The sequence below is a fragment of the Pelodiscus sinensis genome, chromosome 3, assembly GCF_049634645.1.
Source record: "Pelodiscus sinensis isolate JC-2024 chromosome 3, ASM4963464v1, whole genome shotgun sequence".
In the NCBI taxonomy this organism is placed as follows: Eukaryota; Metazoa; Chordata; order Testudines; family Trionychidae; genus Pelodiscus; species Pelodiscus sinensis.
The window spans coordinates 97,227,313-97,242,446 of NC_134713.1; the positions used below are offsets into that span (position 1 = coordinate 97,227,313).

At 41.2% G+C, this 15,134-nt stretch overlaps 1 protein-coding gene across 2 annotated transcripts in view; it reads left to right on the forward strand.

The window, feature by feature from the left end:
* The first annotated feature begins 702 nt into the window (after positions 1–702).
* LOC102446049 (uncharacterized) overlaps positions 703–15,134 on the forward strand; it is a 45,171-nt gene continuing 30,739 nt past the window's right edge. For both annotated transcript variants that reach the window (XM_075924250.1, XM_075924251.1), the window contains exons 1-4: positions 703–1,361; positions 9,102–9,221; positions 10,739–10,858; positions 11,868–11,987. In XM_075924250.1, coding sequence (XP_075780365.1) covers positions 1,136–1,361; positions 9,102–9,221; positions 10,739–10,858; positions 11,868–11,987 — 586 coding nt within the window. In that variant the 5' untranslated portion in view covers positions 703–1,135. The remainder of the gene's footprint in view (positions 1,362–9,101; positions 9,222–10,738; positions 10,859–11,867; positions 11,988–15,134) is intronic.

A 15,134-nucleotide genomic window follows, 5' to 3' on the forward strand; every position in this document is an offset into this window, starting at 1 on the left:
GGCAAAGACCCACTTCGTTAGATGCATGTTGTGGAAATTTCCAGAGGCAGGTATAAATATGCAGGCCAGAATTATTCTGGGCTGCATATTTATACCTGCCTCTGGAAATTTCCACTACATGCATCTGACGAAGTGGGTCTTTGCCCACGAAAGCTTATGCTCCAATACATCTGTTAGTCTATAAGGTGCCACAGGACTCCTTGTCATTTTTGCAGATCCAGACTAATACGGCTACTCCTCTGATACTTTCATAAATAAGTGTTTGTAGAGAGGGCATCTACAGCAGTGAAACTTCATGAAGCAGTAGAGAAGAGAGGGAAGCACTCTCCTACTCATCTGTTCTCTCTTCATCCTCAGAAAAATAAGTAAAGAAGTTAATTTTAGCAAGGGGAATTGGATTCCCTTTATCTCTCCTCATTGGACCTTGATCACTTTTTTACATACCGTCTAATCTTCTCCATATCCTTTTGTATCTGTATTTACATATTTTTCCATTTTTAGCTTTACTGTATTTGAAACTGTTATGAACTGTCTGCATAGCCAGACTCGGCCTTTGTTTCTGTCTAAACTTCTGTGAAACTGGAAAAACCTGTTTGCTGATTTTTTTAACCTTCCCTATTGGCTAAAAAGGTGTGGAGTAGGTGGTCCTTTGCCTTCAGCTGTGATGTCACTTTACATAATCACAGCCTTCTTTGTCCATTATTCCAGAAGCTTTCACTGGCCTCTGTGTTGTGAAGACTTTGGTGATTGGTTCAATACAGTTCATTTGTAATTTATGGAACAGTTTTGTGTGATTGCTTTATTTTTCTTCAACCAAAGCAGAGAAACAGTGATTTTACGTGGCTCTGTTCCAGTCTTTATGCTTACATTTTATAGCTCTCACAAAGGAGCTACTGTTGGCCGTTAAGTTTTGTTGTGCCATGCAGTTTGTCTGCACGTAGAAAATAACTTAGCAGTTTTGCATTGGCTCTACAGTACTATGACAGTGTTGGATAAATGAAGATCTGTAACATACACGAACATGGGAGCAACAACTTAATGCAAAAAGGGGTGAAGGTGGGAAGCAGCTACACTTTTCATCTCTCTCCTTTTTACTCTCGTGTTTTTCATTGGTAGCAGAACAAGTAAAATAAAAATGGACCAGCTGTGTAAAAAGTGTGTGAAGTTGCTTCAGGATTTTGTCTCTCTTGTGAAGAGGATAGCCTCAAGTCTGATACAGAACATTAAGGAGTATTTAATTCTAATAAGTAAATGTTCCTGCCTAAAACAAAAGGGCTCTGAATCCAGACAGCTATACAATCCTGTCCTTCAGCCACATGAAAAGGAGACGGCAAGAGAGTTTCTGCAACACATTGAAACAGGTGAGGTGAGGTTATTTGGGAGAGATTTTTTTCTACATGACAACTGTGCTGTTTGTTCCAACTTGGTTTTGTGCGGTTCAGTGCCATGATGCAGCCATACAGCTATAGTGCTTTTCCTGCTGTGTTTGGGAAACTGAGGGTTCATGTGGTATAATAAAGTGCTGCATCAAAATGATCAATAGCTTTCCTTTGTGCCGAAGCAGCAAATGCAATCCCTGATTTGCACACAAAAATCATCTTTCATAATACAGAGTCTTCTAGAAATTATGGCTGAAGTTTATAAGGTTAGTGGGAGGGACCTGAATCTTTGCCTTGTCTCACCTTCCTTTTTATTGGAGTTACAGTGCTGGAAACAGAATGTGATCCCGCTCTTTAATCACCGCACAGCTACAAATTAAGTTTAGGTATGTGACAGGCTTTTAGAGGATGTTAGTGTTTTATAAAACTTTGTTCTGCTGTGGTACTCACAGAATGTATTCATTTAACAGATCCACTCTAGTCAGTTAGATTCACATTAATTTTCTCATATGTTAGCACACTATCTTTGTAGTCACATATGTTATGTAATTTATTCATTTACTGGTTTGTCACATCAGTAAGGGTCTTTGTGTTTTCATGTATCAGAGTTGGGTTTGTGCACTAAAATATTATTATAAGAATTATCCTGTATCAGAATACACGCATTCCTACCCCTCTGCCAAGTCTGTTTTTGAGGCTGTTGTGGTCCTACAAAACAACAAAAATGCAGCCTGATTCTGACAGGACACTGTGTGTGTGATGTTGGACTGGTTCAATTTTCAGTGGGATTCGCGGGCCCTCTGCTGCTCATGGACCAAGTCCACAAAGTATAGTTTCCATTTATCTTGACAGAGGGGGATGTAAGGAGGAGGATGTTTTGTTGAAACAAAATAGGCATATATGATCAATATGAAGACAAGCCGTACTGAATACAGTAAAAGTTGGATGATCTGTTTTGCATCAGATAATTGTTGAGGAAAAAGGCAGGATTCTAAAGGAGCGAACCTTTACGTTAACGTATCTAATACCCTGAGTAACCCTATCTTATTTCTGTATGTCTACACAGCAAAGTTATTTTGAAATAGCCATTATTTTGAAATAATTTTCCTAGTATCTACACAAGCCAACTGCTATTTCGAAATTAATTTGAAATAGCGGAGGGCTTATTTCAAAATTGGTAAACCTCATTCCATGAGGAATAGTGCCAATTTTGAAATTGCAATTTTGAAATAAGCACTGTGTAGATGCTTATTTCGAAATAGGGTGCTTCCAGCCCTTCCCAGGGAGCCCTGCTGGCTGCCCTGGCCACAAGGTTACTTCTGACCTGATGCCCTGCTGGAACCAGTTCCGACTGGCCTTAAATGTGATTCAGTGTCCAAGCAGTGTGGACGTGCTATTTCGAAAAAGCGAAAAGCTATTTCAAAATGCATTTTGTGTGTAGACGCATTATTTCGAAATAACTATTTTGAAATTAGATATTTCGAAATAATGCTGTAGTGTAGACATACCCTCAGAGATTGTAGCAGCTACCTATACGCTGGGGATAGTTCCTTCTGAAATGCATTGCCTGTCTGTCCACATTTTCAAAATTTTCACTGCACTTTTAAAAATCTCCTGGCCACTGTAAAAACACAAAGAGAGAACAGAAAGATGAAAGTACAGCTTCTTATCATTAATAAACAAATGTATATTACTGGTTTTCTTCAGCCAGAAGTTGTCAACCTTTGCAAATCAAAGAGCCAAACTACATCAATATTCAGGACAAGTGGTCAACAAAGAGCCATATAAAAATCCCCATTTGCATGACTGAAAATATATAACTTAATATTGTTGATAATTGACGATGATTAATGGTAGCATAAATGAAACATTGTACTCACAGACTTTATTTAACGGGACTTCTGCTGCTGCGACTTTTCACACATTTCTTTAAAGTTTACATCATAACTGGCCAAATTCAAGTTCGTACATGCATTCAAGTTACATAACACGTTTTTAAATTTTTGAATTAATTTTTCATTTTAATTTAAAAAGTTACATTGTATTTTGGGAATGACAAAAGAGCCATATTTGGTTCCATACTGAGCCATATTTGGCTCCATTTAGTGTGACGTTTACAGAAAAGATATGAAAACTGTCAAAGTACCTGTATGAGTGATTCCAGTTTCTTGTCTTAAACTTTAACTATACTATAGTGTTCAATGGAAAGCGGTCTCCGGAGAGGCAACGTGCAGGCTATCTGTGCAGCCAGCCTGTAGCAGCTACTGGAATCTATTAGTTGCAATAATGAATGATCACAATCTAGTGTGCCTCATTTGCACTTGGAATTTAGCTAGTGGGATCTTAACCCTTTGTGGACCCAATGACCATACCCCCTGCTTACTGACAAAGTCTTGTACGTGTACCCACAGCATGGGACATGGAGTGAGAAATTCCTCAGTACAGCACATTATTATGCCTCTGTATGCTTTATTAATTAAATATTGGCATTATAGAGCATATAAAGGCCCAAATCAGGATCCATTGGCCTATTGTACTAGGCTTCTACAAGTAACATCTTACAGTCTTCGTGCAGGCCACAGGATTTCACCTTGCATACTAAAGCTTTAATAATGACTGATAGAAAACTCTGAAAAACTCTTTAAGACATAGCAAAGGCTTTAGCCCGGGTAGGTAAGATGGTGAAATTCCTGGTGACTTTCCTATATTACACACTACAAATTAATGTGCTGGACAGCAGAAAACCATGTTATAACAGATCAGCCTCATTTGGCTACAGCTGTAGCAAAGTCCAGAACTGACCAAGGCATAGTGTAGAAACCTAGCCTATTCATAAAAGGGGTTCAGGAATTTTAAAATAGTCTAGGGCATATTGACACCCACCATGAGTCTGGGGGCAAAGTGTGGGGGGGGCCAGATCTGCACCCCAGAAGAGGCGGAGACTCGGGCAGAAGGGATGGTGCGGAAGGCACTCAGCCCTTAGTGCTGCCCTGAGCGCAGCACTGAGCCCTCCCCACTCAGGCCTCAGAGCCCTGTGGAACAGCATTCCTGTGTGTTTCAAAGGGGCCCAGAGTGCCCAGCCACTGCTACTGCATCAGCAGCAATGGCCAAGAATTCTGGGCCCCTTTGAACCATCAGGCCCCTGTGCAATTGTCCCATTTGCCCCCCACACCGTGTTGGCAGGCCTGCCTAGCCAATAAATGTTAAAGGCCTGATTTTCCACTGTAATTTACACCTCAGCAAAATAGATCTCTAATGACAGAACGGTAGCATTTTACCCAAGTATAAAGGACTACTCAACATTTAAGGCAGTGGCCCAGAGAGTTATAAAACCATAAGGGGTATAGTTGAAACTTTGAAGTCTTTATTAGAGAAAGTGATAGAAAATAATTGTATGATAAAGGTGACTGAATGCTCTAAAAATTCACACAGTTTCCCACTAGTTATTGCACTAAAAATTTACACAGCCAAATACCCAGGGTGAAGCAGGGTTGGGGGCTGCGGGGCTGTCCCACAGAGATCGGGGTTGGCAGCCAACGGAAGCAGGGTTGGGGGCAGCGGGGCTTTCCGGCAGAGATCGGGAAGGGCAGGCGGCAGAACCAGGGCTGGACAGGGGGCGGGAAGGCTGACCGAAGGAGTTGAGGAGGATGGGAGAACCAGCTGCCAGAAGCGGGGCTGGTCAGGGGGGTCGTCAGGGCAGCGGGGCTGACTGGGGGAGAGTGGTAGGTGGCGGGAGGCAACCAGCTGCCGCCAGTGGGGCTGGACTGGGGAGATTGGGAGGAGGGGGGGGGGGAGCGGGACTGACCTAGGCACGTGCAGACCCAGGCACATGAGTGAGTCCAGCCCCGGGGATTCCATTTTGTCCCCCCCCCCCCCCCTCACATACCCTCCCTCGAGTAGTTGCAAACTGCCTGGCTGGTAGACACACACACACAGCATGAGCGCATCTACCAGCCAGGCAGTTTGCAGCTAAGGACTGATACACCTAATTACAATAAAACTTACTTAATTAGAAAATACCAGATATTTTATATGTCTGGTAATTTCTCAATTTGTTTCCCGGACAAAACCCTCAAATACCAGACTGTCCAGTACAAAACTGGACACCTGGCAACCCTACTCCTCCTTGCACCCTCCCTCTCAAAGACCCTTCCAGCTCTATGAGGGGAAATATCTCCACATTATAATTTATGTATTTTCTCAAAAATAAAGTTAGAGGTTGCTATTATTGTCTAGGTTATTTTCCATTGGAGTCTTCTCCCAAAGCATCTCTAGGAAGAGCCTAAGCATGGAATACAGCTTGAACCTCTCTAGTCCAGCACCCTCTGGTCCGGCATGATTTTATTTAGCCAGATGTCCATTTATCTTGGATGTGGCCGGTTTCTGCAGGCCCATAAAGTTGGTTTACAACCACCAGTCCTGGCTCTCAGTGTTCTATGCTCTTATTTAGCTCTAATTTACACCTAAATGTCTTCTAAGAGCCCCATAAGCAGTGAAAATGTTGGTAATGCTGCTAGACAATATTGACCTCCCATGGTTCTGCAAATTCTCTGGTTCAGCACTGGTCAGATCCTGAGGGTGCCAGACTAGAGAGGTTCAACCTCTTTCAGCTCAAGGAGTAAAAGACAAAAGGATGATTTACTTTGAAATTTATATTAACCGCTCCCACTATAACAACACTCCTTTGTTCTTTTTGGTGCATTATATTAATCCCTTGTTTGAAAGATGCTATCTTTGCTTTAGCAATGGACTAACAGAACAAACTGAGATTACTGCATTAGCTTTGTTTGAGCCAGCAACTGGAAAGACTCGTGATTCCTAATGTCTGTCCTTAAACAGCTATTTGAGGGGGGGGGGGGGGGGAGTCACAAATGTGGTCTATTATTCAAATACTATATCTGTAATATGATTGCACATACCTGTGACAACTGCATTCTACAAAGAGAATGCAAATAAATGTGATTTGCATCAGATGAGCATTGTTGCTTCCTGTTTGTTTTTTATTCGGAGAGTCACAAATAGGGGTGATGGTCCAGAAAGGTTATGGCTTTGATTGGAGACTTCAGCTGAGCTGATAAGGGGCAAAGGTGGCTCAGGGTTGCCAGTATTTACTGATTTTTTGGCAGGAGCGGAATACTGGAGCAGTCTTTAATGTAAACTACAGCAGCATGCTAAGCATCAATGGCTCTCTATAAAGCCACCCAGCAGTGCAGAATAATAACCAGTATGCTTCATCCTTCTGCCACTTCTCCCTTTTCTTCCACTTCCCCTCCATTGAAAATGTGTCGGATAGTTTAGCCGTATTGTACCCAGTAATTAGCATGGGAGTTTAGCTGGTAAAATATTAACAATGTTTTGAATACTGGCATGCACATTTTGCATTTTCTGGTTCCTCAAGGCGTTACGTTTTAAAATAGTTTATATGGGATGTTTTTTGGTTCAGAGTAGAAAAAGGGAATGTTCATCGAAAAGTAGATAGTATATTATGAGAGATAATATACTATATGATGCTTTTCTGTCTGCAGATCTTAACATGCTTTACAAAGTACCATTCTCTGCATTATACAAATAGGGAAACTGACATACGGGGAGAAAAGTGACTTGCCCAAGATACCCAGGGGCAGCCTACCGGTGAAGCTATTGTCTCTAGTCCTACTTCCGCTCCTCATTCTGTAGTCAGTCTTTGTAGAAGCTAGTCTGTGCATGGATAGGAAAGGTTTCATTTCACTACTATTGTGTTATGAAATGGCATGTGGAGGGAGGAAAGAGCTGATGCTGTTTCATATTTGCTGCAACTGATGGCTTTTATACTTTCACTCTTGTAATAGTATAGAAAACACTTTCTTCGTGTAGTTAATGATCCACAAATGAAGACCTTTCTTTTTCATTTGGGCTCAACTCTGTGGTCCATTTTATTTGCAAAACCACACAGACATCTCTAGTTCCCTCTCATTTTAGGTTCACTTCTACAAAATTGATATCTCTGTCCTGTGGTGGCTCTTCCCTGGCCCAATTCCCTGCCCCTGTAGAATCTCACAGCATTAAATTATTGATTAGCTGTTCTTTCTTTCTTCTCCCCATTGGTCATCATATGTCTTTCTTTAACCTAAAATATCACCCATGCTAATAATTTTCAGCTTTATTCACATTGTCTTTCTACCATAAATATTGCAATTCCATTCTTTATGCTGTCTAAGTGAAGGCTCATCCCTCCAGATGCCAGTATGTGTAGAATTCCAGCCAATCTCATGTGTAGTGCCTCATGTGTACAGAAATGTGTGACCACATCATTCTTATACAACTTCACTAATTTCCTATTCACCAGTTCAAAACGACCAACATTATAAAATTCTTTATGGCTTTTCAGTGTTTCATAGTCTAACTCATCTCTGTTCCTGGATCCCTCTGTTCATCACATGCCCTATTACAAATCCCATTATCTTCATAGAGAGCCATGAGTCAAGTAATGGAAGGGGCTGAGTACAGACTTCATGTTTGATAATGAAGAAATGAAATTCTTTCATAAGCCCATGCAGCATAATGAGATCTTTATTAAGGGCAAAAAAAAATTTGGACTGGTTTTCACTTCTGCCTTCTCCTACCCAGAGACACACAGATGACTAGGAGATTCAGCCACTCCACTTTCCAGCAGCAGGGTTTAATCTTAAAAAAATAATCTACAAATATTGGTTAATCTTTCCTTTTACAATAGTTGCTATTCAATAACCAAAATTAATAATAATCAATTCTTAATACAGAAGATAGGAGTTTGTTACACTTGATGTGTTAATAGCTTCTAATGATTTGAATAAGAGGTTGGTTTATATGCACTGAAACATTAGCATATATATCCCTGCTGTATCCTGCCTAAAATAAAGGGTTCTTTTATCCATATAAATACTTAATTCTTTATTGCTCTGTGCTCACCTCTTGGCTAAAACTAGATCTTGAGGTCGTGGTTTCCACAGACTCAGGCTGTACTTTTTAGAAATGTATTTCCTTTTCAGCAGTTATTGCGGGGCATTTCTCCATTCCACTCCAGACTTGTAAGAATGTAAGAGTGGTGCAAAATATTACAGTTTGCATTAATTATGATATTGCAGTATTTGAGGTGGTAGTTGTAGAACACTAATTTTATACTTAAGAGAAACCATCTGATTTGGTGGCTGGTGCAAATTGAGTGTAACTCAAGGGCCATTACAGCTCATTTCTTCATTCTATTTGCTCCTTTATCATAATGCTAACAGAGCACAATGAAAATACATTGAAAGCCAAAAACGAAAATGCTTTCATATAATTTATACATGAGCTCTGCAATCTGCAATCACAAGATATCATTTAACCACGGGCCTATGATTTTAAGAAAGGATTAATAACAAGAACATCCACAATTACATTAGAGAGGGTACAAAAGAATATAAGGGATATAAATGATCTTCCTTCCAACCACTAAGCGCAGTGGTTTGGAAGAAGCTTCTAGGGCAGATTATTCCAGGTTATTCACTATGAGGTTTATCAAACCCTCTTCAGAAGCATTTGATACTGGCCACTTTTGAAGATGTGGTACCAGAGCAGACTTGCTATAGTCCATTCCAATATGCTAGTTCATACGTTTGTGGTTTGGGTTGCTTGCTGGTTTAAATCCCTGGGAATTCTGAACTCCTCGTACAATAAACCTTTTGAGGATTAACTAAGTCTGAGCTTTCGTTGTATGTCCTGCAGGCTTTCAGATGTCACCATTTGGAAAAGACTCCTTGGAAGCTCTGAGGACCTTAGCATTTTCAGAGAACCCTGCTTTACAGCAGTCTGCTGCTCTGTATTACTTGCATATGAGTCAGCACCGTAAGTAAGCGCCTTCTGGTGCATTTGAATATTTTCATAAATGCAGTTAAACAAAAAGCATTTTTTCCCAAACTATTAAGTTCCTTAACAAATTTAAGATTTTTTTTTAATCTCTTGTTGCATCATGTATATTAGAGAAAAAGGAAGTGTGGTTACAGTTCCATAAGTGCAGAGTCACTTGTGGAATGAGTGTCAACTGGCTTTATTATAGTCAGATGATCCTGATGACTACAAGAAACATGTCACCTACATAACTATGGCAATTCTGTAGAATTTCAACACAGCCTTTATAGGATATGCATATTACATTGGTATTGGGCGTACCTTGAACCCCCATAAGTTACACAGTGGTCTCCAACTTTAAGCACAAGAACACTTTTTGAATTTAAGTCAGTGCAGGATTTACCTCAAACCCAAATGCCTCTGCCCTGCCCCTTTGCTGAGGCCTCGCCCTCCTCACTCTGTGAATATGGGGTACAGGAGAGGGGGGCAGAGAGATAGTAGTGCTCCCCTGCCTGTCTCCCCAACCCTGCACAACAAGCAGGATGCTCCCAGGGGTAGCTCTGAGGCTCTGGGCAGGAGCAGCAGGGCAGCAGTAGAAGTGGCAGCTGAAGTGCTGGCACTTGATAGTCTCCCAGCCAAACCAGTCAGGATCACCTGTCAGATGCTCTAAGATCTACCGGTAGATCCCAATCTACTGGTTGGTGACCACTGGTGTAGGATATTCTGGGAGAGAAGAGGAGTGTCCTATTAGAGCTATATTGTGGAACCCTAGGAGATGACAACTACTTAGAAGCCAGCTGGTAGTGAAAATTCAGGAACAAGGTATTTACAATGGCTAGTCCGTGGCAGTTTCTTAAATGGTCTGTGAACAGGAAGCAGGTGACAGCATACAGTTTTCCAGTGGAGACTATGCAGTTGAAAGTTGGATATTGAGGTTTTTCAGCATGGTCAGACTTGATGTGAAATAACTCTGGATTTTTAGTAGTGTTTTAAAAATATGGGGAAGGAAGCTATCTTAGAAGTAACACACAAAGTAGGGATAGTGGAGGGGAACAGTAAGTGAATTTTTTTCTAATAGAGGAGTATTCAATGTTTTGTATATCAGAAAATATGACAAATTCTCCCCTTGACTATACTTGTGCAACTCCCTTGATTCCAATAGAATTACATCGGCAGAGAATTTGGCCTGATGTATTTACAGTGTATTGTTCTCACTGCCAAAAAGCACACATAGCGATCCAAACAAGGATCTTATATGGGGCAGAAAGACTTGTCTGGCATTAACAATAATTTCTGTTTCTCTCCTCCTTCTTCCCCATGGTTGGCCAATAACATTTCTAAACTATCTGATTATTAAAACTGTTAGGGAACAGCTTGGCCTGATCTCCTTCCACTGGAATATAAGTGCACAATACTTAACTAGCATAGCACTTGGGCCAGGAGGTACATGAAGAAATGACAAACTACTAGAATAAGTGGAAAGACTTGTTCTGTATTTCCTCTCATTTCTACAGTGAACATCCAGCTGCCTGCTGAGCATCTGGAACCCTTTTACGCTTTACTACAGTCCAGTGACATGGAGGTTCAGCAGATGTCTTCCTTGTCCCTCGTAAATTTCTTGCTGGAAGGAAACAGTGAGTAAATATCAAGAGGTATTTCTGCTCCTGGTAGAAACAAATTTCTCTGTTCATCAAGATCTAATTTACCTCAAGAGTACCTGTACTAGCACTGCATTTTCATCCCGCCCGATTGAGAACATGGCACTTGTCTTTTCAGCAACAAATACAGCTTGTAGAATCAAACACTGACTTTTAAATAATACTTAGTTTTTTTGCAACTGGATCTTATTTTCAGTGTGCCTTGAGGAAAAAAATGAGATCTGTTTTTTTGAAAGGTTCACTTATTTCTTCATAAAAAAGGGCTAGCTTCACTCTGGCTGGACCAAGGAGTTATAGATGACATTGCCCTAGACCAGTAAAGCTCACTACACTTTATGGGTTAGCAGGGCAGGAACTGAAATTTACAAGGTGAGATAGGCACTGGTACCCTCTTCTGCTCTTCCCAGGAACCATGCCAGTGTAGACATTCCATTACACTACCCTGCACTAGCAGAAGCCAGCATCAATATAGTATGAATCTAGCCCATTATCTTTAGTGACTTACTGTAGTGATGGACTATTTGCATATGAATAATACAAATTATGGGGCTCAGCTAGAATCTATAATCGGGAGACCAAACTTACTGAATTGCAGTGGCGAGTTGGGTATGTCAGTCTTCAGAAGTTTGAATCTCAAGACACACCTGCCAGGTGTCAGGGATTCAGATCTTTAGGAGTCACCTGCCAGGGCTTGGGGTTTTAGACCCTCTCCTGGAGATGCACCCTTACAGTTTTTCATATATCTCAAGAGAACAACAGAATAATACAATGGTAGATTTATATATGTTTATATAATAGTAAAGTCTAAAAAAAGTAAACGTTATAGCCATAAGCATTTTGGGATAATTGATTCAAATCTAATTAAATGCTAAATTTCTTTTGCATATTTTAATATACAGACGCCAAAGGAATACAAAAGAAGGTATGATTCTTGCATCGATAAAGGATGTGTTAACTAGTTACGGTTTTATCTGTCTCTGAATAGTGAACAAAGAACTAGTTGTTCAAATGGGTTTACTTGAGCCAATTCTGGAGCTTCTGGAATCCTGTGATTCCACTGTCCAGTGTAACTCCTGTGCCTGCATAATGACTTTAGCGGTCTCAGGTCAGTACAATGTACTTTTCCTTTATTCACTGTAATGAACAAATGCAATTTGTATGTTACACCCCCTGCATGTGAAATAACCACTTGTGAGTAGAGTTGTCACAAGCTACATCTGGAAGTTTCACTGTTCAACCATGACAGAGTTAATCCATTTGACAACCAAAGTTAGTGCACTTCTTGAAGTTGCTCTGAGACTATGGTGATGTGGGTGGTATAAGTACATAAGAACAAAAGAACCCTTCAGAAAATTTATTACAAATTTTAAAATTTGCTAAATTCTAAATCTGAGAATTCTGAGTTTAAGAATTACAGTGCACCCTCTCTCGTGTGGCAATAAGCTCCCAACCAATGAAGCAAAGTGAAGCTGCTTATAATATTCAGCAAATAACTTCCCCTAAGGAAGCGGAGATATCCAATAATTGCCAATTTTAAAGAGTGGCCAAGAACAGAAGAAAAAATCCATTAAGATGAAAGATTGATAGGTCAGTTCTTTCCAATGTCAACATGGGATTTCTGAGTAAGAGTACATAACTACCTTCTAAAGTCACATTTGAAATCCTCTGCAGATGCTCCGCATTGTTGTTTTCCCACCTTGGTCAGTGCCTAGGAGTAATCAGTCCTGGACATTACTACATCTTTGAGCTGGAATTCTACATTGAATCCAATATGGAATTTTTAAAAAGGCCCAAGATTACTAACCAGGAGTAAAAAATGGCAAACAGAGGACTAGATTGCTAAAAAAAACATTGGCAATGGGATATACAGCCTTTACTTCAAGGATTCAGATTTGTATTCAATTCTAGATGTAGTATTTGAAAGTTGCTAACATCTGTTCATTGTTCATGGCCTATGGGATACAAGATGGTGGCCACCACAAAACATACCAGAATGGTTGGCAATAACTGGCACTGTGGTTAAAAGTCTCAGCTGCTTTTCAAAACGGACATGTTTCAGTGACATTTTTAGATTTCAACAAAACAACATTTTGGGACAGAAGATTGCCCTGTTGAAAATGTTCCAGCTAGTTCTGGTTCAAACAAGTCAGCCTCCCTCTCTTGAATTCATTTATTTGGGGCACTCAGCTAGTCAAGGAGCATCATGAACCTAGAACTCTTAGTAAGAAAGAAGCCTGATAGTAGTAATAGCATCTGCAATGTATGAAAATAAAGGAATATTGCCAAAGCAAGCAAAACTGATAGACCAAAATTCATGATATTAAGTGAAGGTAAAACAACCAACAGTAATTCTAGCATAAAGCATAGGCATAGTAATACAGAGCAGAGAGAATCTGAACTGCATGTTTGCAGCACAAATTGAGGGAGGCCTCATGTTGGCTGAGTAAGGAGAACATCTCATGTGTTTTAATTATAAAGGAAAGTCAAGTATGAAAACAGTTTTGATGATAAATTCAATTTCATGGGGTGTCTCTCTTTATTATCAATAGTTGTGCACACACCTCTCTGGGAATTGTAGCACCAAGAAAATTTGCAAGTGAACAGAAATGGTTTACATTGACAAACTGAAATGTAGGTTTCAAGAGGAGTTCTTTAAATCCATAGAGCTAATTGGAGGAAGCTATTAATTCATCAGCACTGAAGTGAGGGAACATTTGGCTACACGGATAGTCCCTTTCTAAAAGCACAGTAAGTAGGGCCTGAGCAATGAGAGCAATACAGTGACTGAAATTACTCGGGTAAGCAGGTGGTCCAGAATAATAGCAGTCTATTCAGCTGCAGCATTTATGGAAATTAGAATAAAAAATTAATCCTCAGTGGGGTGCATTTCTCCATTTATCCCACTGATTAGCCACATTGCTACAGATCAGCCACAATGCATGGGTGATACCAGCACTGGAGCAGGGAGAGGAGAAGAGTGAAGAGAACGAGTTATATAAAAAAGCATCTTGTAAGCTCACAGTTACAGTATTCATCCAAGACTACAGAGCATCAGCTCAGTGGAGGCATTTGTGAGTCAGTGAATGACCCTATGGAAAAAACACAGGGTATTCTTGGTAATGGGGCTAATTATGTCACAGATATTTGCTATGGTCTCTCTCTGTCTTTCCATTATAAGAGATAACAAACTAACCCATGGGTTCCCAAACTGGGGGGCATGAAAAAATTCCAGGGGAGGCATGAGGCAACCCAGACTCTCCCCCCCCCCCCCCATCAAGTTTTGCTGCCCTGGTCCGTTCCTTTTTTTGCTCAAGTTTTGCTGTTATTTGGGGGGGGGGGGGATGAGGGTTTTCCAAAAATCAAAAAGGGAGGCGTGATGCCAAAAAGTTTGGGAACGACTGAACTAACCATTCTCAGCCCAGTAGGAGACTTCTAGATTAATCTCCTCATGCTATTCTTCTGTCTAAATGACTACTAAGACTGCCTGAGTGATCGAAAGTCCCAGCACTGGCCAGGAACATTGACCATTCAGCCATCTATTCATTCAGCCACCAGAGCAGCCCCTGTCAGCAGCAGGCCCCATGGGGCTCAAGCAGCCCCCTGCCCACAGTGGGTGGAAAGCTGCCCTAGTCTCCACTGGTTAACCAGAACCGGTAAGCATCACCCATTAAGGATGATGCTTACTAGGGATGTTAGACATCAATTAATTGAATAATCATGGAACTACATCAAAACTTAGTTACATGATTTTTTGATGGTCTCTGAGGGCAGGGCTGGTAGCCAGTGCACTCCCAGCCCCACTTCTGGGGAATCCCGACATCCTGCATGGTTGCCTCTGTATCAGAAGCAGCAGTGCAGAGTAGCAGCAGCCTTTGTCCACAGGGGCCTGAGCTCCCAACAAACAGAGGCTGCGCCAGCACCCCACAGAGCAGCTTCTGTCTGCAGCGAGCCTGGGACTGCTGTGGACAGAGGCCGTTCCGTGGTAGACTCTGCTGCCCCACCCCCTGTGGATGGGGGGAGAGAGGCAGCTTCGCAGAGCCGGTGTTCATGGGGAATCGGCTTTTAACACATCAGGTTTATAAGATGGAAGGTAGAAATGTCTCAATTTTAAGTGACATAGGGTATGTCTACACTACCACCCTAGTTCGAATAGGTAGCCTAATCCGAACTATCTAGTTCGTGCCGCGTGTAGCCACGGGCACGGAGTCCGCACTAGCGGAGATTTAAAATGGCGGTACCCGGAAACATGCAA